The 15,020-nt window shown below is 39.1% G+C and overlaps 1 protein-coding gene across 12 annotated transcripts in view; it reads right to left on the bottom strand.

The window, feature by feature from the left end:
* NEK11 (NIMA related kinase 11) overlaps positions 1 to 15,020 on the bottom strand; it is a 200,801-nt gene that overhangs the window by 105,595 nt on the left and 80,186 nt on the right. For 10 of the 12 annotated variants that reach the window (XM_039837120.1, XM_039837119.1, XM_039837126.1 and 7 more), the window contains 7 exons: positions 14,260 to 14,409; positions 14,088 to 14,166; positions 11,939 to 12,024; positions 9,502 to 9,621; positions 7,267 to 7,360; positions 4,107 to 4,214; positions 2,107 to 2,221 (listed from right to left, as the gene is read on the bottom strand). In XM_039837120.1, coding sequence (XP_039693054.1) covers positions 2,107 to 2,221; positions 4,107 to 4,214; positions 7,267 to 7,360; positions 9,502 to 9,621; positions 11,939 to 12,024; positions 14,088 to 14,166; positions 14,260 to 14,409 — 752 coding nt within the window. The remainder of the gene's footprint in view (positions 1 to 2,106; positions 2,222 to 4,106; positions 4,215 to 7,266; positions 7,361 to 9,501; positions 9,622 to 11,938; positions 12,025 to 14,087; positions 14,167 to 14,259; positions 14,410 to 15,020) is intronic. The other 2 variants (XM_039837121.1, XM_039837129.1) reach the window with 1 other exon arrangement.

Below are 15,020 nucleotides of genomic sequence, written 5' to 3'. Positions count from 1 at the left end.
CCATACTGAAACCTCCATGACAAAAGACAAAAGTAGAGGTAAGCAGGACACCAGCTTGTATCTCCTGGTAGCAGCTGGAACCTCTGGCAGGGCTGGCTTAAGGGGTAAGTAGGCTACTACAGTTAGCATTGAGACACACAAAGAATCTCTGTCTTTTGGAAGCCCTGTTCATTTGACATGCTTGTCTGTTTCCTGCAAATCTATTGCTCTTACCTACCACCTCCACATACATACTCTTCGATGAACGTGGAAAAAGAGTGCTGCACTAGAAAGCAGGAGCTTTAGAGTCCTTGCACACATTGCGTAACATCATTGGCTTCCATCTATAAAATGAGTAATAACTACTTTTCCTACTTGAAACCCAGAGGCCGGGCCCAGATTTTTTGATTCTAGACCACCCACTCGACGTCTTGGCCTGAGGCTTCCTCTTTGCAGATAGCAATGGCCCTGTCCTCCAGCAGAGCACAAGCAGTTCACGTCAGATGATGCTACACAATGGCCTAACTCTCACTTTTATATTCTTGGAAAGAAAAGCCCACGTCTCTATGCTTCCAAATTCTATTTGTGGAAAATAACAAATCACATATTAAAGAAACGCCTGAAAAGACTCTAAGGTACAAATCCAACTGATATACATCTTTGTCGATGACGTCTGTTACCAGGCGGCTTCTACAACACCATTTTAAAAGTTGGCAAAAGCCAATCTAAAGAGCATCAGGTGCCAGTCTCTGAAGGAGGCAGCACCAGCTCTAACAGCTCAACCGTAATGACATTAAATGCAAATCTGGGCTGAGATGACCAGCCAATCCATGTTTCACTATCTTCACTCTTAGTTTGAAAAGAAAACTCAACCACAGCCAGAGAGAGCTGTTATACCACTGTGGAGCCATGAGGATGCACCGACTACAACGAGCAAACTGGCCAAGAGCCCAGCTGCTGTGCTCTGAAGTCCACTCCTACAATCTCTTGGAGGCTGCTGTGCCTTCCAAGTGTGCAGCAGGGTTAGTTACTAAGGCAGGCCTCTGATGGCTGACCTTACGTAAGGACTTCCTGATGCCCTGGCTGCCTTTGACTAAGCAGACTAGTACATGACCACTGAATCTCCTCTTTTCGCTTGAATTGTGGTATGATGGTTCTCTCAGCCTTTTCCAGCTCCTTTCCTATTTCCTTTCATGCAGACATTCCCCTAATAACGTCTTTGCACTTTTAGTCCCATCTTGCCATCTGCTTCTCAGAGGTCCAGACTGATAGTCTTCATTCATTAATTCATCTACTCATTCATTCATTCATTCATTCAAGAAATTTGTCTACAATGTCCCAGCACTTTGTTCTAGTAACTGGGGAGAATGATACAAGATTGGGAAGATCCCTACACACACAACCTTTCCCTTGAAGAATCATAAGCTTCTTCCCCTTCTTTGGCTCTTACTAGACAGGCTTTGGTTTCCAGTGCTGGGCACTGAATTAAAAGAACATCACATGCCTACTCTCATTTGTTTTTTGCAACAAACCTTAAAGGAGGTATTACTCCTGTTTCACGGATAAGGAAACTGAGATCTAGAGAGATTAAGGTGCCAGAGGCTTCCCTGACAGCCAGCTTCTTTACTCTGAAACCCCTGTTTTCAACTGTTAGGCTATGATGCATCTCCCCTATTTGGGTGACAGCTCTGAGTACATTTTTTTTCTACCAACGACTGCACATTCAAATAGTTGATTTTCCAAAGCCTGACTTCAATTCCTCACTTCAAAATTACGAGGGCCAGGGAAGCAATTCATAGAAAAGAGAAACAGTGCTGCTGCACGTTCACAGTCCTCCACTGCTCCACTCAGATGAATGATGTCGTTTACGCCACGCGGATGACGACCTTCGCCTGGTCTGAGTTTCTAACTCATCTTCACTATTACAGAGAAGATAGGAAAGGACAGACAAAACCCTCGGCTTCTCTGCTTTCGAAGCTGGTCACAGCCCAGCTCTGGCGAACTGATGGAAGGTGGTCACACACCCCGGGCTTCTCTCAGAAGCCGGTCAGGCCTGCTGCAGGGCCAGCTGTACCAACCCACGTGTCAGCTGAAAGCACCCGTTTGAGTACTGACGCGAACTCATACCGTGATCTCCAAGGTCAGCTATCGTGTCCTCTACACTTGACTCAAGCACGCTGAGGTCCAGGGAAGAAATAAGCTGAGACTCAGGCAGGTTCTCTGAAGTCGAGTCATCAAATTCCTTGTGGAAGATAATTAACAATTCATGAGGAACTGATAAAAGGAAATTGTGCTACCGCAAATGAAACAATATTCTTGTTTAGGAGACTATTCGGAAACCAAAGCCTATCTAATCCTCTCCCCTAAACATGATAACATTTTCAATTTCAAGAAGGCAGCTTGGGATAAGAGAAACAACCTTGAAGAAAAGCATTTAACCTCCCGAGGCCTCAGATTCAGGGCCACGACCAGGGTGAGGCAAGCGGAAAGCCCAGGGTGCAAAGCTGAAGGAGACGCTGCCTTTCAGGCTCTTGCAGGAGCAGGATCTATCAGCGACTGAGAACAAGCACCTCCTGCAATTTTGCACCCAGGGTATCACTCTTACTTCACCCGAGTCCAGCCCTGCTCAGTTTTCTCACCTTGAATTAAGTGGTATTGGCTTGGATGACTTCCAAGTTCTTTTCTAGCTTTAAAAGTTCTGTGATTCATAATTTATTGACTTAAAAGGCTATAAAAATAAAAATACTCTATTTGTATTTTTTTTTAAAGTTTTGTGATTCTATGAATTTCAACTTCCTAAAACAAAGAGATCTAAGAGGCTACATTAAAGAATTCAAAACTTCAAAACAAATAAGTTAAATTTCTCAAATTTATCAATAGTTACTTCAATAAATCATTTTGCCTTTTTCTCCAGGTGTGTGTGTGTGTGTGTGTGTGTGTGTGTGTGTGTGTGTCTACAACCCAGAGTTAATGCTGAATTGACCTATTTTCCTTGATAAACGGACTTCATGGGGAACTACTCCAAGAGTGTCATCTTATTAAAAACAGAAAGTTCAAACTAATCTTAAATAAGTAAAACAAAGCCGTGATGCACTGTCATATGTAGCATTTGTGAAAATAGAGTCATAAAATATTTTTAAGATGTCCATTTGTTGTATTGTATAATAATTGTTGTATGAAGTGAAATTGATTTCAATTTCAAAGGATCAGTGATAGCACACGGAGAATTTTAACAACAAAGACAGAGACTGCGTGAAATGTGTTTTTACGTGTACTTTGGAAATTATTTGATAATAAGTATTTGGACTCTTGACTGATTTGTTGAGTTTCTCTTTGAAGAGAAGAGACAGAATTGTTATAATTGCTTTTCTTAGGAAGAGGAGGACATGATCTGATCTTTGATCCACATTACTGTTTCATTTATGGAGACATGATCAACTAATTGGGTTTTTTCATAGAAATTCAATTTTGACACCTTCACAGCTATATCCGTCACAGGATAAAAGAAAGACTGAGCTTATTGTATGTATGATGATGTTCTGGAGTTGATTTTAAGCTACCATCCTATAAAAAAAGAGAGCCTAACATGACTCTACATTCAACTGTGCTTCAAGATTTCAAAGCACAAATTCAGCCAAGCAGAAAATGCCTGCTAAAATAAAAGGCCCTATAATTTAGGGTCTAAAAAACAAAACAAGAACTCTCCTGGATGCCTCAAAGAGTTTTTATAACCCGTTTAAGTGGTGACATAGTTAGCCCACTATCCCCTAACTTTGATTCTATCTCTGACAACTACTTTAGAAATATAAAGTGGTTTGCTTCGGCTGGCAAGAGAGAAGGAAGAAGGAATAGCGAACAGAGCCCCAGTGAGATTAGGAAGAAATTAAATCATAAATATGTGTATGGGTGTAGACAGGAACATTTTCCTCTTCCTTTTCTCCTACTTTATCATGTTTTTCTTTAGCTTCTTGCACCTGATGAATTCAATTTCTTATGTTTTATTTCATCTTTTTCAGCTCAGTGATGCCTTTCCTTGAGTGTTTGGCTTCCCGTTTTCTCCCTTCTTTGTTCTCTAAATATCATTAAATCTGCCTCGCTCTTGTGCGTGTGACTATGATTAAACTTGCCTCTTCTCTGCCTGGCTTTCTCTCTTCATCTTCCTCCTGGGGTGAACAAGAAAGGCTTTCCTCAGGTTGCTCCTCCTTTTCTTCCATTCCCATTAAATGCTTTTTTTCCTAAAGAGATTATAAGAAAGTCTATTCATCGGTGGCTTTTCCAGGTCTTCCTTCATCTGAAGGTGAGCTGCTGCTTTTGAGGACCCCAATTTCTGACAATTAGTAATCAGAGTGTGCCCCTGGACTAGCATCATGGGAATCTCCAGGAAGCTTGTTAGGAATGCAGCATTCCAGACCCCATCCCAGAGCGATCCAATCAAAATCTTCATTTCAACAAGATCAATAGGTGATTTAGGTGCATTTTGAAGTTTGAGAAGCCATTGTCCAGTAGCTTATATAAGCCATACGAATTTGGAGGAGGGCCAATCAATTGTGGACCTGAGAAGTCAAAGGCTTTCCTGAAGAGGAAGAGGTGACATATGGAAGAGAGAAGGTGGAATGCTTGATGGGCCACAGGGAAATGGCTGATGTAATTGCACAAAAGAGGGCAAGAGACGTGGGGGCGCTAAGCAACCCCGTCTGCAGAACTGAACCAGCTAAAAGAGGTTATTATCTGCGAGAGCCACATATCTGCCTGGAGCATTTCCCGCCCCCATTGATATGCAAACTTAGGAAACATGCTTCTGGAAAGTTCAGGGCCAAAGATGCTGGTGATACTAAATCTTAGAAGATCAAAGAATGAACCAACATCTCTGGCTAAAGCACCATCAGGCACTTCTCTCCTGCTCCTCATTCTTTGCTGATGCAAAGGGGATGGAACTGGGAAGGTATGAGTTGGAACTTCATAAAATCTTTGTGACTTTCTCTTTGTCTAAGTTGGGCCAAGACCTGGACTCTGGCTCCCGTATTCGATGGGAGGATAATACATAGCCAACAAAATCTCCTGAGAGTCAGCCTGCATTATAGTCTCAGCCTTAAGTTACTTGAAGATCTCCCAATGACCATGGTTTACAGGAGGGACAGGACCTAATATAGTGTAGTTGTTTAACGCTGATAATAATCACATCAGAAGTGAAAAAGAACACAAAATGATTATTTTGAATGGCCAATGATGAAAAGCAAAAAAGTTAAGTAAATATTAGACACTAAAATGTAAGATCATATTTGAAACTACTTTTTTATTTGCTATTTGGTAATTCCACAAATAGTTATTTATATTATTTCTTAATTAGGGTAATGTTGTTAATAATATATAATTTTTGTGTGTACAAGATTATAACTCGACCTCTGTGTATTCTAAAAATATTACTATATCCAATCTTAGGAGATGAAATCCCTTAGGAGCAGAGGTCTCTGAACATTCCAGAAAAAAAAAAGTCCCAGTTTCTATCAGTAGAGTGAACAAGTAGTGTACACATATTGGCAAACACAGAATTCTTATCTCAGACTCCTTGTGATCTGTGGGAATTTGCAATTCTCAGTCCTGCGGGCTAGAAAGCTGACAGACCTAAGGAAGACAACCCGCCTCCATAGGTTATCATTTCAGGGCCTAGAAAGTGTCCGGAGAGCTGAAGACAGGCACTCAGTTCTCAGAGGGCATCAAGTGGTGGCATCAAGACCCTCCTCCGAGTAGGGATGTGACACTACTGCTGACTCCCTGCCCTTCGGCCAACAATTCTCATACACCAGGTTCTGTGAGCAGGAACAATCCCACCACCCACCTCTCTGGGGCCTGCAACAGATCCCACAGCCGGCTTCCCTTAACAGAGTGGGAGATGGGTAGAGAAATGGGTCGGGAATGTGGGGGGATTGAGCACATATCGCTGATGTCCCCACATTGTCTGCTAAAGGGTCCAACAGAGGGAGGCTCTTCAGGTCAGAGAAGTCTGGGCCTCCCATCTTGTCCAACTTTGGGTTTTCAGAATGCTAAAGCATTCACAGCCACTAAATAACTAAGAACAACTTCTCAGAGGAATGCAGAAAACAAGTGTTCCTAGGCTGTGCCTGGCCGAGTGTGGGCACAGCTACAGGGCCCTGCATACCTCAGGACTTGGAGCCCTCTGATTACTGAGTTACAGCAGAATGAGCATCCTCAGACTTCAAAAATCATCCCCACAGCCTCAGAGGGCTTGGTTCTTCCTGATAAAGGGAGGAGTCTCCCTGAGATGCAGGGATCTCCAATGAATGAACAAACAGAATTTGAGACAGTAAAGTTCTCCATAAAAATGACTCCTTCCCAAGACACTTTTACTGGAAGAGCTCAGAGTTGGTATTAATGTCTATTGTGCAAACACGACCCTGAAAAAAGACTATTTTAAGTATCAGAGCCTACACCAAATCCTATGGAGATATTTTAGCCATTAGAGAAAACAGTATTTGTTATCCAGGGGCTTGGCATGCAGGCGACATGAATTTGGGGTGCATGTCATATAAATCTGCAACCCTACTTATTATTGGACATCTATGGTAATTTTTCAAAGTTTGAATGGGATTATTAACACATACTAATAGCACATACTAATATTAACACATACTAATAGCACATACTAATAACTCAATAACTGCTTTCAGAATGAAACAAACATATAAACAAGAAAAGCAGAGCTATATTTCAAAGAATTTATGGAAAAGAATATGAGACTCACTGTGGATGGGAATTTTTCTCAAACACATTTTCTTTTACTATAGGAGAGTTAAATTTAATAGATCTGCTACTGAACTAGAAGATTCAGATGGGATATGGAGACAAGATAAAAGGGAAAGAATAAAAAATAAGTCAGAAAGAGAACAATGAACTAAAGAGATAAGGCAACAATAGCATGGCTGAAATTCAAAATTAGATATACACACATTTGTTCTGCAAAGTCATACTTTTAACTCATCGATTGTTCATTCAGCACTGATTAAGTTATCTTGTACACAGTAGGCACTCGATATTTATTAGATGAATCAATCGACCCACCTCTAAGTACAGCTGCTTTGATTAGTGGTCACTAACTGTTGGCCTGCCTTCTAAAGTGAACCCCCGTACATCTTCCCTGGAATTGGGCAAAGTTGATCTGGATGCTTTTTTCCCCTACCTTGTCTGTTTTCCTACCCAACTGGCCACATGAATCTGAGAAATCTGTAGCAAAAAAAGTTTTTACGTAAAATTTAAAATAAGAGTACTTACATGGAGTACATCAACAGTTAGCTGCTGAAAGTTCCGAGATCTCAATTCTTGCATTCGTTTGTTATTTTCTTCATATTTTTCTTCTACAAGCTTTCTACAAATTTAAAGCAAACATAGAAAAATAGCTGCAATTTGCTAAAACTGCATCTGTATTATACAGGTAAGTGCGATCCTTGGTTCGACAGGCCAACGGAGGTGTTGGGAAGCCAGGCCAACAGGTCTTCCTCTCATGAAGACGTGTGTGCAGTGCAGCACCCACTTTATTCCCTCTTAAAGCACAAACAAGGATATTCTGGCTCCTTATTCATGCCTTGAATTCCTAAAATGCAGCAGAAGACAGTACTGATCCCTGTGTGTTCTCTGTGATGACAGGGGTGTGAGTTCCTGACACCCAGCAGAGTGCTTAGCACATACTAATAACTCAATAACTGCTTTCAGAATGAAACAAACATATAAACAAGAAAAGCAGAGCTATATTTCAAAGAATTTATGGAAAAGAATATGAGACTCACTGTGGATGGGAATTTTTCTCAAACACATTTTCTTTTACTACAGGAGAGTTAAATTTAATAGATCTGCTACTGAACTAGAAGATTTGAGTTCTTGTGATTACTTGTGTGCTAATTTACACCTAGATTTTTTTGAAAAGTTATAGAAAATCCCAGTGGTCAAATTTTCCAGTCTATGAAATGAATTTATTATAACCCTATTGATAATAGAGCCGTTTTCCAGCTAAAATACGTGACGACTCTCAAATCCCAGAAATAACAATTAAAAACAATTCAGATGTAAGTCATTCATAAAATCCAGACCAAACTTTATTTAAAAGGCATTGTCTTTAATAAGAAAAATATAAAATGTCATGTAGAAGATCTATGACTTTCTTTTGCTTATGAAAAAGTCTTAATCTGAAAAAAATAATTTGTAATGTGGGTGTAAGTAATTAAACAGCTCCTTTAATCTGTTCCTGTCAGAGATTTAATTTTCATTTTACCCTCAACCAATGACATAAATCATGATAACCTGGAGATATTGCCGTTTCTGAGTCATTAGAAATAGATTTAGGGAGTTGATGCAATGGCTCAAACAATTTATGTGAACACATGTTATCTCAGTATAACATACATTCAATGGTTTGCAAAACCCAACCCATACTGGCCCCCAAGATCAGATTGTGTACCTATCTTCCTATCTGAACAGTCAATGATCTCATATGGGTAGCTTGCAATTGGTCATCGTGGAAGTATTGACATCACAGAAATCTGCAAACAAATCAGCAGCCACTCTCGTCCCCCACCCTCAACTCACCTCACAACCCCAGAGGTGGTGGTTAAACATTGTGAGCACACTACTAGCCCTTGAGCACTATAAAGGAATCCTTTCCCGCATTTATTAAAGACAGCATGTCTTAAGGAAAAATAGTCTCACAGATTCTTACTTGGTTCACTATGATATTCACTATGAGTACAAGGACACCTCTGAGTCATTTTTCAATTACATTAACAAGGTCTCAGATTGAATAGATTTGAGTTTTAGTTCTTTTCTGTCTCTTGTTCTTGGCTGAGGTACCAAAATGTTGGCAGAAGAAGAAAGAAGAAAAAAATTAGAAAATTGGATAACCTACCAACTGCAGAATCAGTCTTCGGGAAATTGGAATTCTAGGGCTCTTTGGAATTCCCCTTTTTCATGTAAATACTCTAATTACTAGTACTGTCTCTTACCAGCAGCACTGGCCTGAGCATAGACTTTTCAAAGAGCTTCAGTTGACAGAACAGAGCTCTGTTTCTAAACTTCTTTCTAAGGCCAACAATTTCATGGCAGTACCTTCTTCTCCCTATAGATAAATCGCTTAGTTTCCTGGCAGAGGGGATACAGCAAACATTTAGGGAATGAAGACCCATACTGAAGTCACCTTTTCACCCTATCACTGGGGTAAGTACAGAAGGTGTCAGCAACAAAAAAACTTCGTTTGGAGACTGATATTTTTATCACTAGCAACCTCTTCAATCCTTCTACACAAGACTGAAATCCTGATATTAATAATGCCTGGTATCCAATAACCGTCTATGGCTCAATAACCATCTTTCTAGGGAACGAGTGAATAAACGAACAGACACATGTGTAATGAATATGTGCATTTTGATTTCTTGTTTTGGTTTTGCTCTTCTTCAGCAAATTCCTTTGGAGCCGTGGGAAGTGGCCCACAGCCGGGTACCCCAAGGAAAGGCAGCTTACTTCAGTTTCTTGGCTTTCTCATCAGCTGCCTGGAGCTTCCTGAGCCGCATCCTTTCTCTCGGTGTCATTTTTTGCACTTCAGAGAGCGCCCGCAGAGTCTGTAGGTGAATCTTTTTTTGCCTGGAGAAAATAAAGATTCCCCACACAGAACACATCCCAAACATACTCAGAGAAATTAAACAAATATTTCACGAAAGCATCATTATACTACTGAGAAGGGAAAAACATCTCGAGACAGGCCAGGCAAAAACTAATAAAGTCTGCGTAGGTAATGAGCCAACTAGGACTGTGGTTAATTGGCAGTATTTTTCAAATTAGATTTTTGTTTAAAAGCAAATTATGTACTTTCCAAATTTCTGCTCATTTCATTGCCTATGACTGGTTTTCATAATGTAAGACAAATTAGGATCTTGGCCATTAAGAAGGAAATAGACAGGCAGACTAATTTGACCATGCGGATAGAACACAATCTTTGGAAACAGGCAGAGTTTGAGTCCCATGTCCACCAGCCCTTAGCTCTGTGGCCTTGGGCAAGTGACCGATACTCTCTGAACCTCAGTTTCCTTATCCGTAAAAAATGAGCTATTGTGAGTATTATATGAGATAAGGTATATACAATGTCTGACACATAAAAAGTATCAAAAATGACAGCATTATAATAGCTAATTTTTATTAAATGTTTTATATTCTATTCTAGGCTTAATACAGTAGGTATTTCACGGCAGCATGGCATAGCAGTTAATCATATAAGTTAATAACATTCCCTGGGTTCAAATCCTCTATGCCCTTGGGCAAGTCACTTAATGTCATTATTATCATTAAAAAAAAATAGTAGTACGTCCTTCATAGGGTTGTTGTGAGTTTAAATGAGTTAATTCATGTCAAATACTCATAACAGAGCCAAGCATACGGTCATTACCCCCCAAATGTTAGCCAATGTTAAGAGCCTCTTTCTTCAGTTAACGAAATGTGCTTATATTAATCGTGTATTGAAAGGTCTACAATCACATTCTCAATGACATTTGTTTCTGTGCTTGACTTAGTTAAGGCCCAATACTGAAGAACGCAGGAAGAAACACTATGAGAAAATTGTAATGATCACTGTAGGTAGTTCTCATCCCTCCAGAATACTGTCCAGACCAGAACCTTCAGGGGACCTGCAATTTTCAGGAATATACATCCTTATTTTGTAAGACCAAATAGATCTCCTTAAAATATAGTCATAGATCTTGAAAATAACAGTGACAATTTGAAATCAATATTTCATAATGTGAAATACTATCCACACACCTGGAGTCTAGCACATTTTAATTGTAAGCGATGTCAAGCATACTATTTCATAACTGCAGTGCAAAATGACAACTAAAATTTGTCCAGTATTTTAAAAATAAGTTATTTACTACTCTCACATCTCTAGTTAATAAAACAAAATAAAATAAAATTTGAAGTTCTAGGCTTTCTTGAAAGAATAGGTAGTAACCCAAGAAAATAAGGTTATAGGAGTATGCCTAAAAATGTACCCCCCGAGGTACAGTCTATTTTAACTGGAGATCATCCATTAAACAAAGACTGAATATCTTTGATGGACGTTTCCTCAGTTTGAATGTGAAGATGGAAAACAAACATGGTGCAGCTGAGAAACCATTGGACTGGGTGTTAGAGAAACATATTCGTGCTCTTTGGCCTTGAACGTCAGACTAATAAGGGCTACTGTTCCCATCCACTGCCTTGAACAGTTCTGGGCAAGGCCTGCCATTCTCATCCGGACCTTATAGAATTAAATAGAGAGTTCCTTCAGAAAAATTATAGATTTGGTCTTTGTAGGTGGTGCCCTCTGGAGTTCTGTAGTACGTAGTCTGCACAGCTATTCATGGCTGTTCTGAAGTAACCTAGTAATCTGGGCTCTTGTAAATTATAGCATAGAAATTTTGATGAGGTAGAAGTTAGACCAAGAAATAATCATGATTCTTTTGAAACACACATTCCCTAGTTCTTATGTACATCTCAAGAAAGTGAATTTTGGCTTATTTTCAGTTGTCCCAGGACTCCATAATATTGTCTTTTAAATAGACACTCTGCCAGTTTCTGTAAAACAAACATGTGAAAGCCATTTATGCTTACTATGAAAGGTGAATTAGCATATATATCACTAAATGTTTGAGGTTTAATTCCTCTATATACGTATAAGGCAACTGCAGAGCTAACCTACAGATCTGTAAGCTGTGCAGTAGTTTAAATTTTTATGATTTCAATTTGCTGCCACCTGAAGCGAAGGGCTTTGGAATGCCAAATTACTGAAGCTCCTGGATTTCTTGGCAAGACTTAAGTGAATTCTAGGATACTCCGTGTAGTAAGCTTGGTATTAATAGATTTTTAAAGACAAATGCATTTAACATTTAAGCTCAATGGACTTTTAAAAAACAAAGCAATTACTTACATGGCATTAATTATATGAGCAGCCTCCTTCTGACAATTCAAATTCTTGTCTTCCAGAGTCATTTCAGAATATCTACACATTAGATGCTAAAAACAAAAAGAACAACCTTGACATACCTCAAAGACTCCTCCTCAGGGATGGAAGAGCATAACACAAGATGCCTTTTCTGATTTGCAATATTATTGGCTAAATCTGGGAGCTTGAAAACAAAACCCACTGGTAGCTATTTTTCCTTCTATAGAGGGTTACAAAAAATTACATGGTAGCTTATGCAACAAAATCCTGCAGAGTCAGGCTCCTACCTACCTCTCCTACTTTATCTGGCACTGCCTGCTCTCTCACTCCCTGACATCCAGGCAAGGGCAGGCCTTCGCTGAGCTCCACGAACACACACGTTCTCACCACCTCTGGGTCTGCAGCGGACAATGTCCACACTCCCAGGGATAGGACGAGGGTGAGAAGAGTGAGGCACTCACCTCAGGTGTGAAATTTAAGGAGGCATCAAAAAACTCAGTAATCAAGAAAAGTAATATTTTAATGAAATATAAAATATCAAAATTAATGCCCCGAAATTGTGGAGAACACAATATCAAAAGTTTTAATAAAGATAGGAGGCTCCAACTCTGAATTTGTACCATTCTACCTCACCGGTCTCACCCTACTCATAGCCCTGTTGGATACTATCTCTAAACTTTTGATATGTTGTTACCATGGATTTTTAGCATTAACGTGAATTTGTAAAATATTGCATTAAATGATTATTTATCTTTATTACTGAGTTTTCGGTGTCCTCTTTAAATTTTGTCCCAGGACAGATTTGTGCTTCACTTGCCTCACCTTACTCCCAGCAGATCTCCTTGGGTCCCTTTTGACTATTTTTTGTGTGCTCACAGCCCTTTCAGTGTGGTTTTGAGCCAACAGCCAGGACCTGTGCTTCTTTGCAATCAGACTGTCCTCGGACTAGTGGATCCGGCTTCGCCCATTCATGGGGAGAGCTGGAAGTACTAGGGGACTTCACCACCTGCCCTCTTCTGTCCTGCTTGCCCCACTTCCTAAGAGTTTCCCCTGGCAGCACATTCTTGCATAAGAAACCTCTATGTCTCCCTCCAGGGAACATGACCTAATTCAGAGCTTCACACTAGCTTTTCTCTATGATTCCAACACACTTTCTCAGGCTCTTTCCAGGTTGACTGCTTCTCACCATCTCACTGGTGTCAAAATGTCACCTACTCCTTCTTTGACCACCAACTCCCTTCTCCTTTCCTTATTTTATAGCATCCTATTTGCTTTCTTTCTAGTATTCATGAGGATTTATAATTATTTTATTTATTTGTTTACTTTTTCTTGGTTATTGGATTCTCTTACTATCAGTCAAGCTTCGAAAGGACAGGAGCCATATCTGTTCCTTTCATTTCTGCACCCCTAGAGTCAGCGCAGAGTGGGCACTCAACTAATAAATGCACATGAAGGCAGCATCCTGTTTCCTGTGCATTCAGAACTGGACACTGATGAAAAGGTGTGCACATTTTTGAAGGTGAATGACTGCTGTGTGGGTTCTCTTAAAGTATTCATAAAATTAAAAGAAATTTGCCTGAGGGATTTGTATTGTAAAAGCCTAAGAAGTTAAAAAAAAAAAAAAGCAAAAAACTCTCTTGAGCGGAGACCATTTGCTTTTCTCTTACCACCAGAGGCAAATTCTCTACATCAAAATTTATAATTTATAGTAGAACAGAATAAACTCACCCAATCAATAAAAGGTATTATTGAGATACATAATAAAGGAGTAGAATAATAAAGTCTCAATGAAAGTCGCAGATTTTAGTAGCAGTGGCAGTACTTTCTTATCCTAGCAGGAATATATTTATAAAGTGATGAGGTAAGATTTATAAACCAAGAGCTCGAAGGGTGGATGTTGAGTTTAGGCAGAAAATCCTGATATCTGGGACACCAGGGAATCAGAGTTCACACACTTTGCTCTGAAGCAAAGACCTTGTCCTGACTAATGATTTCCTTCAGCTTTTAAAAAAAAACTTAGTCTCTCCTTTCTGATTGATTCTTAATGCATTTTATTCCCATAGTAGATCTGCAAGTCTTAGAATGTATATAAATGCTTATATGTATCTCCTGGCATTCTTTTCATTTTAAATACCTGTAGTTGTTCATCAATGTAAGGGATTTTTAAAATTTCTATAGCAGACGGCCTCAATGAAGGATTCTTGTTCAACATGCTGGAAAGTTTAAAAAGAAAATTATTTTACAGATGAACTAAAATGTAAATATAATTTAATATTGTTTCTTTGGTGATACATTTATTTCCATACCGTTCCATGATGGCATTCAGTTCTTTTGGATATCTCTTAGGGAGAGAAGGAGTGTCGCCTTCAACAATTTTTAAAACAATGGCCAAGAAATTGGAACCAGTGAATGCATGATTCATGCAGCACATCTCATATAAAATGCATGCCAGAGACCTGAAGACAAAGTCAAAGAATTTAAATAAAGAACAAATGTCCTCTTTCAAATTTGATCATTATATAAAATCTCAGATGTGTTAGGGCATTGGTTTTGAGGCACTAACATACACTTCAGTTGTTTGTTTAAAAACTTCAGTTCCATAGTATTCTATTCCATTTAAGTACATGTTTACTAAAAAAAAAAAAAAAAAAAAAAAAAAAGGAAAAAGTGAAAGAAGAAAGCACAAAATGTAAGTCTGAATGACCACTTTTTGTCAAAGAAGAGCAAACAAACCGCATGTTTGCACATAGTAGGGACCCAATAAATATTCGATCCATGTAGCAAGAAATTTTTTAATTAACCTCTACAAAGGAAAAATAAAATGCAGCTAAATATCATCTTCCTAAGGCAGTTTTGTTAATGTTATATATGCAAAATAAAATTTTAATTTATCAGCCTATTCTTTGCTCTACTGTGTATCCAAGCATTTTAAAATGAAACAGATTCTTTATTAGTTTTCTCAATAGAATCCATTTGCAAGTAGGGTGGAAGAGCAGCTACTTGCAGCTCACATTAAAATGTATAATTCTTCCTTTGGGTGTATGAAACAGAATATTAAAATTCTAGA

The sequence above is a fragment of the Pteropus medius genome, unplaced genomic scaffold, assembly GCF_902729225.1.
Source record: "Pteropus medius unplaced genomic scaffold, Ma_sr-lr_union100, whole genome shotgun sequence".
NCBI lineage: Eukaryota > Metazoa > Chordata > Mammalia > Chiroptera > Pteropodidae > Pteropus > Pteropus medius.
This window is presented reverse-complemented; position numbering and strand designations above follow the sequence as displayed.